This window comes from Anarrhichthys ocellatus, unplaced genomic scaffold (genome assembly GCF_004355925.1).
Source record: "Anarrhichthys ocellatus isolate YVR2014 unplaced genomic scaffold, GSC_Weel_1.0 scaffold68, whole genome shotgun sequence".
NCBI lineage: Eukaryota > Metazoa > Chordata > Actinopteri > Perciformes > Anarhichadidae > Anarrhichthys > Anarrhichthys ocellatus.
The window spans coordinates 1546747-1565521 of NW_022280098.1; the positions used below are offsets into that span (position 1 = coordinate 1546747).

Genomic DNA, 18775 nt, shown 5'->3' on the forward strand with positions numbered 1-18775 from the left:
TTTTTATAATACTTATACACAGGATTTAACAACTCTGAAAAGTCATCATGGCAGCAACTATTTTATCTTTTATCACAACAATGGCAAGGTAAACTGTAGAAATACACTATTGAAGTTACAAATTAACTTTTGGGTTTCCATGTATTTGATTGGCCGCCAATGTGGCACCTCGCTGGATGATGCTGCATTGCGTTGCTGTAAAAGTTGAGCCAAGTTCAACTTCTTTGCCAGAGGACCCTGCATTTTTTTCTGGAGCACTTTGCATTGGCACTAGTGGAGTAAGGTAATTACAACGGGCCCCAGGACACACTATTATGGTGGGGCCAGTTACTTTCTAATGCTTTTCCTTTGAAAGGCATGAATGCTCACTGGGCTTGCATATGTGCTCAGCACTTCAGTCTTGACTAATTTTGTGCCTAAACTAGGTAGAATATATTGTATAGTCTTATCACATGATCAAATAGAGACTAAACATCATCATCAACATACGTACATATTACCCATCATCATGTCTGTATGAAAAGAAAAGATTTTTCATTTAATTGACTATTTGTATAGTAAATTTTTAGTATTTAGAGTTTATGTCGAATAAAGATATCATCTTTTTATAGATTTCTACTGACCATTTTTCAAAAGGAACAAAATAACAAATGAAAACCAGATATGGGTTCAACTTCTCTTTTTCCCGTGTGGTCCCGTGTGTTATATAATGTGAGCTCTTCTTTGCATACAGGCATATTTTCAAGGTTCTATTTCCTGTAGAACTCGTGCATCACCTCACACATTGCCGAAAGGCCTATTCTCTCCATATATGCTGGCCTCATCCAGCATTTGTAGCTGTACATATGAAAAACAATGCACCGTAATTCATAGATATTTTAAACACATACTTATCATTGAGGGAATATAAAGAGGTGAATGGCTCCAACAAACAGTCATCTTAATCCAGGGGACTATTGGGTACTTCAGTAACAACGCTTTATTACTTATTTCAACCCAAACGACAATCTTTTCCTGAACCTAGATAAGTGTTTTTGTTGCCTAAACATAAGTAAGTTGTTTCCTGTTAAGAAGGAAGTTTGTTTTGAAAAGACTGTATGCATATAACCAGCAGATATTGAAATGTGTTGCTGGACTTTCGAAGGAAAACTCACAAAAAATTAGAAGTAACTGGTCATAAAATATACAAACCGTCTGACTGACATAATTTAAATGAAGTTCGATGTGCTTCCACCCAGGGCATATTTTTATGCTTTAACATTCTACTATTTTCTACTATTTAGGTATGTAACTCAGGCTGTTTTCATACACTGTTCATAGCTACTGTATCTACGAAAAGTCATGCACTATAATTCGTATAACCCACATATACGATTTGTAATTACTACAAATAATCACGAGCCAGGACGGGTGATCTCGTAGTCTACCCAAACCCAAAAGTCAGCGTTGACTCATGTAACTCGAGTAACGCCATTTCCATTGTTATTTTACCCAAACAAAGATCTTTTCCTGAGCCGAGTCACTCTGGCTATGGCACAAACACAACATTAACACTTACAACAACACTCCAAAACAATATATTTATTTTCTGAATGTAGGAATTGTGGCTCATCTTTTACATGCAGTGTGTAATGAAATAGTGTCAGAACATAACGTGTTAATTGTCATATTAAAATCTCTCCTACTTTGGTACCAGGCAGTCCAGGGGCCCCTGAAGGTCCAGGTAATCCAGGGGGACCCTAGGAGGAGAAGATATGATGCCATTAAATAGAACGTTTACTACTGTTCTGCGCTTGCACATGTTGTGATAAACTCTAGAATGTACTTACCATCAGGGGTATGTTGCGAATATCCTGTGGAGGAATGTTGAATGTTACAGTATTTGTTTACTCTTTACTGTTAATACATGTAAGGAAAATTGCTACTAAATATGAGTTACACATACATTTTCATTGTTGTGGATTTCAGCCTTTCCTGGCTCCCCAGTTGGGCCTGGAGGACCCTATAAGGTGAAAAAAAAAAATTGTTAACAATATCATTATGATTATAAATATTCATTTTGTGTCAATATTTGCAACAAGGACTCTGCCAGTCCCCACTTACTCTTGGTCCAGCTGGGCCATCAGGGCCTGCTTCCCCCTAGAGGTTAGATGAAGGTATGACACTTAGATTCTCCATAAACACTCTCAACTTGTGTTATTATTTGGAAAGTCTTCCCATTATGCTGTTTTATCTCACCGTGTCTCCCTTATCACCCGTGTCACCCTGAAAGATAAACATACAGTCACTTCCATGGACACTAGCTTTTGTTAAAATGTTACTTAATAATAATTGATGGAGGCATTGCTGTGCATGCATGTACTGTATCTATACTCTAATACAACTATTTCCCTTTACCTTTATTCCCATTAGGCCTGGCAGTCCTGGTGAACCAGGTTCTCCTTTAATTCCCTGGGCTACAAAGCTCGCTTCTCCCCTCTCACCCTGCCATACATAGAGAGCAAAGTCTTAGCTGAATGCAGTACGACGTGTTACTATTAACCAGACAAGAACAATAATGAATAGAGATTGACTGAAAAACATAGATTTTTTATGTCCAATATGGTGCTGAGACATAAAAAGTAGGATCCACGGATAGAATTTGAAGAAAAAGGAAGTTAGTATGCTAGTAAGTGCTTATGAGTCGAGATTATTTGAGCATTTCTGTACATTCCCACAGATCACAACATGTCCAAGACAATCCATTCTTCTGTGATTCAGACTGAATCAACAATAAAGTTAGCGCCCCGATTCTGAAGTAGTCATTTAAGCTGACTGATTATATCATCCAAAGACACCAAAGCACTCCAACAAACCACGAGGGAAGCACAGTCCTATTTGGAGCTTTGGCCCGTCACAAACACAAAACACTGATGCGATGAATGTCTGACTACAGATGTCCAGTTATTAGAGGAATAAGGGTGACTGACTGACGGACAACCAGACAGTAAGGGTGCTCATTCCATTCCAGGCCTACCCTGTAGCCCCTCTTGCCTGGGATGCCAGGGGTACCTGGGTGGCCAGCCTGGCCCTTTGCAGTGAAAGAAAGACAGTTATGAACCACTGATCTGATTGGGTATGTAATAACTGCCACACACACTGCTCATTAATGACTTTACCTTTAACCCAGAAGCGCCCGGGAAACCTGGCCCTCCCTACGATGGCCAAGTTGGCATAAAGGTCAAATATGGTGGAAAAGGAAGAAAATGAAAAGAATTGTCAGACAGTTTTTTTCAGGATATTGAAAAAGACATGCAGACACATCCAGAAAGCAATTATGCATGCAATACATGGAGAGAGTACTGAATGGGCTAACTGGGCAGAAGAGAAGTCAATCTAATGACTCCAAAGACAAAACAACCATAATGAGATGCAAAATGACTACAAAGAGAAGTCAAAAGACTGGAAACAGCATCTTCTCTCAGACTGGGTGTGTTTTCCTATGCAGGAGGAGTGGGAGCCAGGGGCCCAATTTCTCATTATCTGCCCATGTAAAAGTATAGAGTGAAAGGAACCACAGTTGAGTCTGTGTTCTTGCTCCTCTTTTCTTTTGAATGAGTAGATGGTTTAAAGATGAGGAACAGCCACAGCGGTGACAACACAAAGCACAGCCACAGCTAGATGGTAGAAGGAGCTTCTACAATCCTGTTTTCCCTAGTGGAATCGGTAGGCTGTCCACTGTGTGTCTGATGATGCTTGAATATAATTTATTTTAGTTGTAGACAGAGGATAACAAGTTCATATTGCCAGTGTTTTCTCAGAGGGCTGTGATTTGCTCTGTATAGCAACATACATGAAGACAGAAGATGCAGGAACCATTTGAACAAGCTCCATCAAATTAGCACTAAAATACTAATTTGACTAACCTTCATCTTTGTATCATTAGCATTCCGAGTTGCCAGGAAGTCCAAATGACTTGGTACTGTGATAGCCCACATGTATCAAATGTTCAAGTAACACATTCAAGGTTGTGGTGCTTCCATTTCAACCGCTATGGCAGTTAGTTTGGTCATATATAGATGACAAGATGTCAGAAGAAGGTGAGAGCTTTATCCTGTGATTCATTGAAAGACATGTATGCTATGGATTATCCACATTATCATACAACTTTAACCCATGATCCCTTTGCAGAAAATGGCATTTCATGTCCATGGATATGAATACATATTTACAAAATGGAAAGTAAAGCAGTATATATCAACAAGTACATTTCCATTGATAACCAATAAACAGGATCAGGAAGCCGCATATTTATAGTAAATGTATTTATTAGTAAGTATAATTACAGCATACTTCTATTGGTACGATTACTCATAATACTGCTATCGCTGTATCTACGAGGCGTAATGCCACTGTAGCTCATTTTAACACTGCTACTTCTTGCTTCTTAACCAACTGTTCTTACAGCACCATTGAGACAATACAACAAGCATTCATCCTTGGATAGTGTCATTACTGTATCTTGAGTACTGAAGGTCTTTTCCAGTTTTAATCACATGTAATTTATGATTAGGATGGAGATTAAAGGGACCACAACAGGACAGAGTGTCCATTGGCGTACAAGGGTTTGTAGCCAGATACAAGCCATGCTGGATCTCCATTATCCCCGCTACCCTCAGAAGTACCTGAGTGGTGAAGGGGTTCAATAGAGGCGTTCCCAAAGAACCAACTGCCCCAAACAGGAAACAGCATCTCTCTTTGATCTATGACTGCTCAATCAGCTTGTAGCATTCCTCTGGTCCTGGAAAGTTTGTCCTTCATTCTATTTTAACATCTCTCTTTCCGTGACATGGGCGGAGGCCCAGATGGATGCTGTCACACTGGCATGCCTTGTCTTGATTTATCAATATGCTAATCTCTTTTTTGAGGGCATGCAGCCAAAGGCTTTCCACTTCAGAGGAAAAGTACGGAGGGATGAGTTTGAACCAATCCCTCACCCTCACACTTACAGGAACTGTAATCATCTTCCAATGATGCTGCAGGATCACTTGTTTTTGTTCTGCTTGTACTGAAGCCAAGTCGTCCTGTCACACTCAGTGTCAGAGGAAGGACATGGAGACGCAGCTACTCATTGCCAGTTTTGGTAATGATTTACAAGGAGAAGTTCCATGTGTACACTAAACAGTGAAGTGGTATGCTTGGTAACAGATGGACAGGATTAGGTTTAGTCGAATGTATCAGTGTCATGATACAAAGTTCTTATAACGTTAAGAGCACTTAAACGTTATACATCAGTAAGCCAGCTTCACTACTGCCAAATATCATAGAAATAAGGAATTTTCCAGAAAATATTGATTGTCAAATATATCAATGCCACATGGTTTCTAAGAAGCACCTTTGCCTAACGGTAAAGGCCAATCAAATTTGTTTTGATCAGATCAGAAGTAAACAAGAAAATATGTGTCAATGAACAGTTTCATTGTCTCTCAACTGAGTACCGCTACTTATGTATATATATACAGTTATTGTAAGTGTCAGGCATACTGTGCTATATTCCTGTTCAAACAAGCCACGATTGGAGGCAAACGTGCAGTTATGTGCAATATCTTGATAAATAGCCACTCCTGTATTGGTTCTTGCCTGTCTGTGTCCTGTTCCTGACCCTTACCCTTCACATGTTAACCTGCTCAGGATCTGCTGCTTGTGTTTAGTTATGTTGCCAGTTTGTGACCCGACTTCCGGCCTTTGTCTTTTGGGATTTTTGTTTGTGTGTTTGTACAGCCTTTTGCTGCCAACTGTAAGAGTTCATTGACCGTTCACTAAAGTGCCAATATTCATTCTGCTCTGCCTTAGTGACTGCATTCAGGTGCTCTTTCCTCTTGCTTGTCGATGGAATGTGACATTGCATTTCTGCTTATTCCTCTACGATCCTCTACCCTCACAATGGTCTGTACAAAGCTAGGGACTTATTGGGGGTAGGTATTTTGCTAATTTGCGCTCATACTACTAACAGTACAGTACTTTTCATTCAGAATTTCTTTTCCCCTCTCACATTTAAAAGGGTACATCCTCTTGAGACCATACAAGTGCCAGGTATTATACATATTATAGAATATAATGCAGGATATTAGGCTTAAGAGTGCTAGTAGTAGAACGTTCATGGGGTGTACCAAAGATAAATGGTTCAAGGAATCTTCCTCTGGGCACCATGAATATTTGGACAAAATATTTGCATCAGGTATCTTGCTCTGGACCAAAGGACGAATCTAACCCAACCTTGATCGCCACTGTGTTCTGATTCATTCAGGAGATTCAGATTTCTTAAAAGAGGCTAACTGTTAAATTAAGTGACAGAGAGAGATAACACAATATGCTGCATACAGATGTATGGCCACAATGAAGAGTTATAGAACACAGTGGGTGATTGGAGAACTTAACTGCTGTCTTCCCCTCTTCTCATAATATTTCTCCCAGCTGGGTAGCTCATTGGTTTTCATTTAAAGTGGAAACAGGCAGAGATACCTTTTCATTTGGTCAAAGAAGTGTGACTGTTGGCACACACTCTCCTTTGTGATGAAATCCACACTCTCTCTGTCATCGCATGTTGCTTATACCAGAGGTAAAGTAAAGTCAAAGCTGCTCTCAAAGATGGAGCTTATTAGATCAGTCTATAGCGAAGCAGTAGAGTAATTCACCAGAGTGACCAATGGGACAAGGTCTTGAGGTGGTAGTTGGTCTGCTTCCTTCATGGCTAGACTTGGGCAAGTCATTATTTGTGCCAAGACCTCTACCTGGCCCAATTTATTGAACTCAGCTCTCTGAGATTATATATAGAACAGACTTCCCCTGGGTTGATGAAAGCCTCAACTCCTCATGTGACCGTACCCTAACGCTGAAGGATCGGCCTGCAAAAGCTATTTCACTTTATTATTATACAATAAAAGCTTTCCAGATCCCTGCTTCCTATGGATACCAACGAATACGCACTTTCTTTGAAGTTTTCTGCTTTTTACTCCCCCCCCCCTCCATTTCTCCATTTATTAGGTTTAATGGAGAAAACACACATATGACTGCCACTGCTACTGCCATGCTACTGTAGCCAAAGAAGCTGTTGCTGCAGGTCAGCTGGGACTGGGACTCCTCTGTGTAGTCTGCATAAAATTGGACAGGCATATTATATCCATTAATGAGAGGGCCCAATGGAATGCAGAAGTGCCTTTAACCTGCATTCTTTCTAATCAGGGGGTGACTCCTGTGGTTGCAAAAATAAGCCTGATTGTATAGAAGTCTATGTGAAAATGACCCTATTGTTTATTACCTCAGTAAACATTGTAAACATGAGTTTATGGTCTCAATTGCTTAAGTCTTCTTCAATACAGCATGACGTTCATTGAGTAGACTATGGTCCCATTTAGAGTCAAATAAACCATAAAGCAGATTATACTTTAGGGTGGGGCTAACCTGACAGGCTGCTTCAAAACCATAGTCCACAAACCAATGGGTGACGTCTGGTGGTGTTTTGAAATATGGAGTGCCCAGAGACTGTTATAAGAAATGGACGCAGTCACCGTGATGTCACTGTGACGTCACTCATTAGTTTATGTCTCATGAACACTGAAATGTCCCGATTGAATAGGATCCTAACAATTCAAAATAGAACCAAAAAGGCCAGATTAAACATCACGACAAAAATAGAAAGATCCCCAGTGCACGTGCACTATATGTATTCTTGCCAGGTAAAGCCTCTCAGATTAAAAAATTTAAGGGCCGGGGTGTTAAGAGCCATGATATTGAGTATACCATTGCAGTAATACTCCATGTCCTCTCATATGGATTTGAATTCATGATGGATTTCAGGTAACTTTTGAAGTACCTTTCCACTTAGAGATACATTTTAAAGAACTTTTAATCCAGACTCCAGCAGCCACATCTGTGATCTCGCCATGCATAAATAGATCTTAACACGCCACACACAAACTCCATGCTTGACTTTCACTCTACCTTCCCTCCCCTCTCTCCAGGGAAACCCCTCTTTCCTTCATCTCCCTACAGAGTGGATGGAAACATCAGCTCAGAGATGAGACATGCCCTTTCAACCAGGGTGAAATCAAAAGACAAGCAGAGGCTCAGGGGGAAAAGGGAGTATTCCTTCTAGACTGACAGGAGGAGATCTACATTTTCAGAGATGACATCAGGGGCCTCCTATCATGTTGGTCCCTGGATAGAAGCAGTAAGAACTTGCCTTGTCAAGAAATTAGTAGCAAGTGGAGGGGAGATTTTTCATCCAGACGGGTAATGCAAGTAAGGCAACTTATTCTAGATCCAGATCATGACTCTATGATCATGTTGTCAGTCAAAGGCTTGTCATATAGGAACAAAACTTGCCATTCAACATGTGCTAAGGGTATGGTAAGGGTTAGCATAACCTTAATCCTAACCCCAAGGTTGTGATAACCCTTTTCTCTGCTGAATGAAGTGTGTCTTTCCAATAAACTATAAATCAAAACTCCCAAACTTAGATCATGATTAAGTTAGCAAGAAGATTCTGTGTGAACAAACTGTCTACACCGGGCGTTTAGATCTTCTATTCTTTCCAAAGAATTGACAGACAGAATAAGCAATGCAAGGTCCGTTCCTCTGTTAATACATCCATGTCAGTCTAAAGCACAAGCTAAAGCTAAGACACAACTGGGCCGTAGCTACTACTGACCTCAGTTAGCATTTTATCATTATTTGTTTTTGATAAAAATGTGGAGGTTTTAATTCCTGAAAGCGCAATTTACTTTCTATAGCTAATAGTTACAGACTCTTACATTTTAAATGCCCCAAAAGTTTAAGAAAACAATTCTAACTCAAGGTGAGTAACTAGCTTGTGACATATTGGATTTGACAATCTGGAAAAATATATTGTTCTAAAGCTGAAAACTGATTTTTCATTTCCTCAAGAAAGTTGTATTTAGAAAGGTTTATGCATCTGTATGTATCTTTGTGAGCAAAACTCCATCTACTAATTAAGATGATCAGATGCATTTGAGACTCAAATCAAAAAACAGTAAGTGGATCTTCAGAGAAGGTTCTTTTGTCGGTACAAGCACAGTTTGTTTTTGGTGTCTGAACAAGAGTGTTTAGAGGAGGGGACAGGTCTCAGGACGTCCTTAACCTGAATAGAACAAAGCCAGTGGGGTGTAACTTTCATTGGCAGCTGTTCCTAATATTTTGAGACTCTTAAGAAAAATGAAAAGGTAAAAAATCTTACCTTAATTCCTTGGTCTCCGGTAATTCCCTGTGAAGCAAAGCAGAGGCAAATATAGTAAATGTAACAACTGACAACAATCAATCCACTAGATGGAGCAGGAGATCCTCTATGAGCATTATGGGGAGCAGTGAGGACTGTTTCCAACACCTCACAGACTGGATGTTTAAACTGAAGGAGCATTTGCATTTGCAATTTGTTGTTCAACCTCTGAAACAAAAAGCCAGATAATTGTGCCTGCGTAGGCCTCGTCTGTGTCCTCTTAGTGACCCTCAACTCGGTTGCCTGATGTGCTCATAAAGCTCATGGCAGAAAACAGATTCAGGGTTCTATGCTGAGTTCATGGGAAAACAAAGTGAGACGGATAATGGTTAAAGTTTACAAGGCAATAATCTGCACAGAAGCTCACAGCAACACAGTTCTTCCAGTGGTCCTGTCCTCAAAACTTCAGGCTGAATCCCTTTTATAGAGTCATGTTATAGATATATACTGCAGTTTTGTTGGGACAGCAGCAGCCTGTTGGATGATACCCAGATGACTGAGATGTCTCACTGGAGTAAAGTTGAAGGGGAAAAGTAAAAGTCATGAATTAATGAACATATGACGTATTGGTTACATCTCTACATTTTATAATTGACTTCCTGAAACTCAACACTGTTGCAGTTGAGTTTTCTAAAGACCAACATCAAGTTGGAAGGTGTTATTTAGCCTTACTTAACACCAATTATGGGTGGAATCTTTACATTACATTACAGTCATTTAGCAGACACTTTGCGATTTACAATTCAGTCTATCACATTTCTACACCGTAGGCACAGCTACGGGAGCAATTTTGGGGTTAAGTATTGTTCTATTGAAGTGTTGTTAAACAAAATTTAATTTGGCTTGTCTTCAATTTCTATTGCCCCTTTCCCTCTGGACAAATAAAGCCAGTAACACCCACTATCGTCTGGCTTCTGCCTTCAGTGGGAAACGTTACAATCAGCATTGATTCCCGGAACAAATGACTCTGCAATCAGCTCTAGCTCCGACAACCTGAACACACCTGAACCCAGTTCAATGCTATGTGACTATTGTGAAATATAATAAATCAAATCAACAGGGATTTGGACAATTATTATAATTTGTTAACTTACGAAATATTCAATTAATATGCTCTCCTTAAAGCCACGTCATTTTACCTCGCTGCTCATCGTAAAAACCTCATTCAAACTTGACAGAAACAGAATAAAAGTCATCAAAACAGACTTTCCACTGTTACAACAATCAAAAGCAGAGACCATGTAAGGGATCCCCTCACGGCCAGTATGGAGAAGAGGAATGGTAACAATGACCCATCAACTCTTCCAGTGTACATATGGCAGTTGAATGTTGTATGAAGGTAGTTTAAACAAATCTGAGCATATGCTTGGAGTTGATTTGAACCTTTTGTCATAGACTTTTGAGTGAAAAACAAAAGACAAAAGTTAAACATGAAAACAGGTGGAATACCTTTGAGCCTTCAGGGCCTAGTGGGCCAACATCACCTTGATCCCCCTGTGAAGGGACAGAAGGGACGATATTATAACTTCACAAACAGACAGCAGAGGGACAGATGATTTGCTGAAAACATCTCTTCCTGAGGCGCTCCTGTCTGTCGTATGTCTTCTTTCCTCTAAATCACCAGCTTACTTGAAAACTATAAAACTGGACGTTTTATTCACCAAATCAAAGCAAACATAAATCAAACACAACTTCCTTCTGCCACTGCATTAATCCCTGCAGGTACTTGAAAGTACATGATACATGAAAGTCCATCATAACAGAGGGAAATAAATGGTTATTGTTTCATGATTGTCATAGAAAATCCATCTATTACTCAATGGACAATGTGCACAGGTTGTGTATAGATAGATTGTGTACTGGAATAATTATGTTCTAGCCAATCCAACCACATCCTGGATTCAACTGACCAAATAATTTTTCAAAAGTGATTCAGAAGACCACTCACCTTTAGTCCCTTCACACCTGGCTCCCCCTATAGAGATACAACAAAGTGTGTGCATAACAAGTACATATCCAGCCAGTGTAGCAAATGCAGTATTTTAAATAGAAAAGTGTACAGAAAGGCTTGGTTTCTGTCCCCCCCCCGATGCTTCTCCGATGGGGCTGCAGCCCAGCTCGCTTGTTTACTATAGTGAGAGGTATTTACAGGACTCTGGCCATCTCTCTGACCTCACAATCTACATTCCCCCTCTTAAATAATCTGTTACCATGAATGCTTTATGTGGAGATCTGCTCATCCAATCCAAAGGAAACATAGTGATGTGTAGAGTTTGTGTTGTGTAGGTTGGGGTTGGTCTGAATATTGAAGCAGCTGCATGGTGACCAAGTGGAAACATCTTGACCTGATCCCTGTTTCATGGCTAGTTTTATGCGGTCTTTGAGTGCGTTTGTCTGTAATAACTAATAGTCACCATGAGAGGTCACTGTGATGCCAATCATGTTTTCTAGAATTGTAATTTTGCTGTTTGGATAAGAAGAGAAAAATGTGTACCTTCAGTCCCGGTAAGAGCTGCAGAAACAATGTAGAAATCACAAGGAGGTTAATATCACACAACACATTTTCCCTCATGAGAAGATTCTGAAAGAATAAAGGTGGACGACTCAATGAACCAAAGCTTACCCTTGGGTCTTTTCCTGGTTTTCCTGGTTCACCAGGCTTACCCTGTATGAAAACAGCAGAAACTCTTTACACAGAATCAATGAGGCTATCTACAATTCCAGATTGTAAAAGCAACTATGTCTCTCCAACACGGTCTCACACACAGGTGATGAAATAGTCACAAAATGTTTTGTGTACAGAGACACGAGTTATCTGGGTAATTGTTTTGCGTCGCTTGCAACAACTTCTATTTGGGGAAAACATAATGTTACAGGACGAAAGTTAGGTTTAGGCTACAAAACCACCAACACTTTGGGACACGCAGTGTCTAACACTGGTCTTAAAAGTCTAGTGTTTGTTGGACCCATCCACTGACCTTCCTGCCCACTATAAATGTTTTTTGTCAATATTTCATACTATGTCACTATATCTGACAGTTGCATAGTCACGTGGATTTGTTATATTTGTGGGTACAAAAAAGGATCCTAATTGGCTTTCCAAACGGACGATTCGTGTCTGTGTATACAAAACCAATAGATTGCCATTGTGACTACTTCCTGACTTGCCATATGACTGGGCTGGCCTTTTGTAGATGTAGTGAGAATCTGTCCATAAAGTCTACATATTTTCCCAAGTAAAAGGCTTGAACTTGCACCGTAAACCTTAAAGACGCTGTTGTATCCGGACCTAAAACCGATAGATAATTGAGAATTATAAAATTTCGACGGAGCGCTTCTATTTTTACCGCCGCAACTTTTCTAGCCTTTACAGCACTCATTCAGCGATCCAAGAAACACAACGACCTATTACATGCATTGTAAATCCCTTCACGTGATGCTGCTCAGCCAATCAAATGTGTGTATTCCGATAAGTTTCCCGACTCTAGTGAGATTCACACACATGGGGGAGACGGGGCGAGAGAGCCAACAGAAAAAGTATGTGAGTCAGTGAAGCCATTTTACATTCTCCAAAAAGAGAAAAGTGGACAGTTTATTCTTAAATGCATCCCTTATTTTACTTGAAACAAGAGAAAAACATGTATATATATTGTTGAGATATTGTTGAATTGAAGGTTCTTTATTTGATTTGACAGTCAGTTGTTGACTACATACAGACGTTAATACAACTGCTAGGCTACTTCAATGTATATAGGGCACTAAATCAGAGCGCATGTTACAGATTACTGTGACGTTCCGGACCTTTGCAAGAGGAAATTCTCTCTAAATGGAGCTCGTTGACTTTTAATTGAATACCCCTGTTGTAGACTCTCTTTATGTAGAAGAGTAGTTTCTGCCAAATTATAAGCATCTTATGAGGTTCCAATATAGTCTTCTCAACACCAATTAATGCAATTCATGTATTTATTCTAAATTCTTCAGTAGGAACCTTTGGGCTTGGTGCTGAGAGCCACACGCAGCGTGAGGGAGTCATAAAGTATCGAAAGACAGAAACACACATTGAATGACCACCGATGCATCATTTTACGCTGCTTTCGAGTCTCTGTCCAACAACTTGTGTAGGTGGGCTATTTGTAAAAGGAGAATTGGAATTTGTGGTTGAAAGCAGACTGGGACTCACCACTGGGCCACTGGCTCCATTCAGGCCGGAGGTCCCTGGGAGTCCGGGGGGTCCTGGAGGTCCCGGGGGTCCCTGCGCTCCAGGCTCACCCTGCTGGGAGACCTTGAGTTACAATCTGCCATGCTGGAGCATGCCTCACCACACTGGCCATGCCCACACAACAACCTCACACAACACCACAAATAACTGCAGCAGGGGGGTTGCAGAGAGGAAGGTTAGCCGGGGAGCAAGGCAAGCGTTTATACTGGAATGCTTGAGCATGAAGATTCATTTTTGACATTTGGAATGCGTATGTTGGATAAAATATTCCAAATTCAAAGATCATTCTTTTCCAGGGCTTGTACAATATCCAATGGACTTCAGGGAATTGAGCTGAGTCAGGTGTCAGGACATAATCAAGGAGCCTTGTTACAGGGTCTTACCAAGAAGGGCACCAGAGGCACATTGGTCATGGCATGAGCTGGTAGAGATGTAAGCTCAGTGCAGAACTTTGTTTTACTGACTCCTGGTCAATGGCTTTGATCCGTTCCCTGTGGATGTTGCACCTAGCTGCCAGGCCCTTACCCAGGGCCCCAGCATGGAACCCAGGAAAATGGAAGAGCACCGTTTCCGCACTTTCTCACTCCCAACTTGTCAGTTACTGACACTTGATCATTGGCCTTGCTCTTCAAACTATGACCTATAGGGTCATAGTTTTGTTTAGTCCAGCGTCATTTTGGACGCGGCAAAGACGGCCTGTCAGTTTCCACTCATTACAAGTACAGTGTCTTTTCAAAAGAAACTTTTGTCTCACAGGAAGTTAGGTTTAGACAACAAAACCCCTTCGTTAGATTCAGGAAAGCTGCTTGGCTGACTTAACTGACCAACGACTCAGGTCGTTACTGAGACAACAAGTCATGTGACAAAATATCCCCGTTTACTTTTAGTTCCACATCGGAAATAAACAAGTCTTACGTTTGTTACTTGAATTTCCATGTTCACAGGAAACTTAGAGTTTCTGCTCATTACACGCATACAATCTCTTCTCAAAATATAATTCCAACATATAGGTTTAAGGTTTATTAATGCAACAAAACTACTTGGTTAGACTAGGAAAAGATTGTAGTTTGCGTTAAAATAAATATAATTTTTATGAAAACTAAGTACATTTGTTACATAACTACATAACTTAAAAATAGATACTTAACGAAACTAATGTAAAATAAGTTACCAGTGACTTGGAGCAGCGGCCTCCTGGGTGAAAGTCCTGTATTAGTTTGAGTCACTAAACCTCCCCTCTCACTCTATACTGTATCAGTCGGTCTGGGCATCTCATAACGTCGTGATAGTTGAAAGCCCAGCGCATCTCAAACTGGCACTAAAAGGTGCTTCTGTGCTTCAAACTGATCACAGCAGCACCTGAGAAGAGGTCAAAGTCATTGACAAGGAGTCAGTGGACAGCAGCAGAAAGATCAAGGAGGACATCCACATATGAGGCCAGAGTCCATCTTTGAAGAGTGTCAGGGGTTACCAAAGGGTGGTACTTAGGTCACCTGAGCAGGTTCCATTATCTGACAAAGGCCAATGGAGTTGAAAAGTTCTAGAGAAGTGAGCACACTAAGTGCTTTCTTCTTAGAGACTACTTTTGATAAGAGAGCAAGGCACTGGGAAATATGTGACACTGATGTAATTCTTCAACTTTTTGGCAAGTCAGATAGAGTGACCTGGATTTCTTAGATCACTTACCATCAAATGTACTCCCGCTTTATAAGTTGAGCTTTAAATTGTAATTGGGTAAAAAGAACATCTTAATAATTGAAATGAATGAACGTCATCTTGACATTGATCCTTCCTGCAGCTTCTTTGAAACACACTGCTAATCTGAGTGCGTTCATTCTTTAGACAGCCAGAACCCTGGGAGTTGACTCAAACCAAAGCCAAGACTAAACCAAATCAAATAAAGGACATTTACAATGAGCACAGGATATGAAGAGAATAAATACACCTCAGCGGCTGACATAAATCTGTCTGGCTGCTACACGTCCTCAATCTGCTTCTCTTGTTTCCTGCTGAAATCATTTCCGCTACTCACTGTTCGGAGCTCATAAATTCAATTGTATGTTTCTTACAGTTCAATACTTTATAGAGAAGACACCTCTATATGGAAACATGTATTACCATAGAGGGCAACAAGTTTGCATGGCATGATATTTAATGCATTATGCTCGAGTACGTGATTTATTTGCACATGTGTTGCGACTTAGAGAGGTTCCTAACACAAAGCGCTGTCCTCCTTCAGTCACTCAGCAATCACGGTGTTATTGCAGGAGAACACACATGTACAGTAGCTCTGCCAAGCTTCTATTCTAAGATAATGGAGAACATATCCGATCCATATTTTATCATTCCTATTCTGCACCCCAGTGCAGAATGTGTCCAGATATGATTTATGTCTCTGGACATGTTGGGATTTTCTCAGGGGTTATACACACACTGTTATTGGCAGAGTGCAGCCGCCAATGTGCTGTTCTGGACTGTTTGACCACGTGAAAGAATATTCTAGAAGGAAAAAAAACAGATGTCCATTATATCAGATGGTCAATACTGATTGGCTGATATCTTATTTATTATGGGAGGCGGGGGCAATTTAACCTGTGTAGTCCATCTTGTATTTTCAAAATGAACCACAAGGCAGCACTTTTTTTTAAACAGTACCTACGATCTGAACCGTAGTTTATTTGCCATAACCACAATCTTTCCCTAAGATAGTTTCCATGCATAGATATTGTAGAAAGATGTAAACTGGGAGTCAGTAGAATCATCAATATCATTGTTCTTGACCGGTAATAGGGTCGATTAGCATATGCATATTATTATTATTTTATATCTCACTGTTCATATTGAACTAATCTGTAAAATATTCACAGTTTTTGTCCGTTTAGTATTTCTTCTATATCGGCACATTGCCGCTAGGCCTTCATTTTATGTTTTTATTATTAATCTCTGGGAGTACTACTCAGCCTGAGAAAAAGGTAGCCAATGAGATGCCACCACGTTGCATTGTGGGAAATGTAAAATCTTGCTTTTTTTTCCCCTTTTTTCTCTGCTTCACTATTGACATTTTGTCTCTTCTGTTAGTGAAATACTAAGTCCCTTTAAGGTCAGGGAAAGGTGGTGGTCAGGGTTCAAAATAATGATTATCAAAAGGATTATTGTCCGTACTGTGTGTTTCTGCCTGTGTTGACCCTCAATGTTGTCACTGAAATGAAATCACTAATGCATTTTCATTTGAAATAGAAATGTCTGCAGGACTTTATGGAGGTACTAGGATGGACTGGACCAATCAGTGGATTGTTTAACACTATTTTGATAAACACTATTTGTTGAATCTGTTTTGCATGTACTCATATTTGTTATCTTTTCATGCCATTCGTTACCTCCACTTAAAACCTCAATGTATAGTTTTGCCTATGATTTTCTTTTTTTATCTAAGGTGAAAAAAGCTCTAAATAAAACATGATTTGTAGTGTGCTTGAAACTAGAACATTGGAGCATTTTTGCTTCATATACTGTTATGCATCATTGAGAGAAAAGGCCTTGAATATGCCTAAACATTCAGAAGCAGGAGCAGCCAAACGCTGGTTAATTACAGCATGACGGCGGAGGAGGGTTGGGGAGGTGTTGGCGACGGATCATGGTGGTTGGCATCCACATGGCGAGCAGAGAGCAGGGGGGAGGTAGGGGGAGAGAATTGTACCTTGAGGCGTTTTAGGATTAGAGGGCTTATTGAGGGCATGTTGCGTACGGTGATGGGCAACATCTGCCAGGGGGAGTCACAAAGCACAGGTGGCCAGCGGTGTAAAAAGGTCACAGGGCAAAGGTCACCAGGAGACCAGAGAAAGGAAACAGGGTAGAACCAGGAGGAAAGATGGGGGAGGGATATGGAGGAAAAAGAGAAATAGAACATCATAGTGAAAAGCAAGGAAATGGGCGGGAAAAGGAGAGAAAACAGGAAACAAGGCTGGAGAAAGGAAAGACAACAAGGGCACCAGCACAGCAAACTACGGGCTTGGAGTGGCAAAGGGGATGGTTGATGTACTGTGATGCTTCTTTGTTTAAAAAGAAAAACTGAAGGGCGTTCGAATTCTAAAATGACTGTCAGTCTGTTGGTTGATAATCATCAAGCATCCCCTATTCAGGATCTATATGCATCAGTGTCCCCATTCACAGTGAGCCAGGCCCCTAGATTGCAGCGGAGCAGAGGTGGGCGCCAGTCTTGCCACAAAGAGAGTACAGCAGTACAGTTACATTGCACATCCAGACTTACTGTGGCCAACCGTCCAACACAGGGCTGTACAATACGCCGCTTCTGTTGAGATGACCAGCAGGATCAGATACAGTTTAGGACAAGACGGTTCAGTACGATCCAACTGACAGCTACATTTCCCCACTGACACCAAGTAGAACCAGCTGCATGCAACTTGCCTACTATTTACATAGCGTATATATTTCCACAATTTTTATTATAGAGCAACCTTTAAAGCAAAGATACCTTCACCCAATATTAACATACATATTTCTAGTGTTAATTCAGTCTTGGAAAATACTTCTTCTCATTGTAGGTCCGTTGAAAGCCAAAAATAGCAACAGTACTATTTCTATGGAAATATATACAGAACGTTAGAAGTAGATATAAGTAGGGGTATACATGTAGTAAGTAGGCAAGTGTGATGCTTTGTCCCTCACCATGTCCAGCTGTCCACCACAACTGTTTTCAATGTGTAGAAGTCAAGAGCTGCCAATATTAATTGATGAAATATTATATTATATGGTCCAATTGTGTTCAATTTATGTATGTAAAATATATATATATAGTTTTGTGTTTAAGCATTGTTTGTTATATATAATACAATCTAATTAGAACATTTCCAAATGGCAGACCATTTTCAACTGACACCTGAAAATAAGTTATATCTCTCTATGAATTGTATTTTTGTAATTTCATTTTGTCATACATGTGCACACACATGGCTTTTTTTCAAATTAAATTCACTGATTTAATTTGAATATTGGCATCTCTATGCTTCAGTAGTATGCACAGTTAAACTTAATTCCAGTAACAATTTAAAGATATACCAACTGCATATTATGTAAAATTCTTCTCATCTAATTTTTTTGGATATATCTTTTTTGAAAAAGTGACTTGAAATATTGTTGAACCAAACCACATTGATGGTTTTCTTTCTGTTGGGTGGAGAGCAGAGGGTGGAGGGGTGCCTTGGCTCAATAGGGCACTGGCTCTCTTTGCGGCACGACTTGGTGACACCCTGCTTAGGGTTATC

At 40.2% G+C, this 18775-nt stretch overlaps 1 protein-coding gene across 24 annotated transcripts in view; it reads right to left on the bottom strand.

The window, feature by feature from the left end:
• Positions 1–18775, bottom strand: part of col13a1 (collagen, type XIII, alpha 1) — a 135625-nt gene that overhangs the window by 21244 nt on the left and 95606 nt on the right. For 12 of the 24 annotated variants that reach the window (XR_004213699.1, XR_004213693.1, XR_004213695.1 and 9 more), the window contains 16 exons: positions 17191–17253; positions 13455–13547; positions 11898–11939; positions 11769–11786; positions 11223–11249; positions 10724–10768; positions 9236–9262; positions 7981–8025; positions 3159–3194; positions 3017–3070; positions 2398–2484; positions 2239–2265; positions 2104–2139; positions 1946–2002; positions 1830–1853; positions 1686–1739 (listed from right to left, as the gene is read on the bottom strand). Coding sequence is in view for 5 of the 24 variants with exons in the window: in XM_031873086.1 (XP_031728946.1) it covers positions 1686–1739; positions 1830–1853; positions 1946–2002; positions 2104–2139; positions 2239–2265; positions 2398–2484; positions 3017–3070; positions 3159–3194; positions 7981–8025; positions 9236–9262; positions 10724–10768; positions 11223–11249; positions 11769–11786; positions 11898–11939; positions 13455–13547; positions 17191–17253 (735 nt within the window). In the remaining 19 variants the exon portion in view is untranslated. Of the gene's footprint in view, positions 1–1685; positions 1740–1829; positions 1854–1945; positions 2003–2103; positions 2140–2238; positions 2266–2397; positions 2485–3016; positions 3071–3158; positions 3195–7980; positions 8026–9235; positions 9263–10723; positions 10769–11222; positions 11250–11768; positions 11787–11897; positions 11940–13454; positions 13548–17190; positions 17254–17760; positions 17803–18775 lie in introns of all 24 variants that reach the window. The other 12 variants (XR_004213697.1, XR_004213688.1, XR_004213703.1 and 9 more) reach the window with 9 other exon arrangements.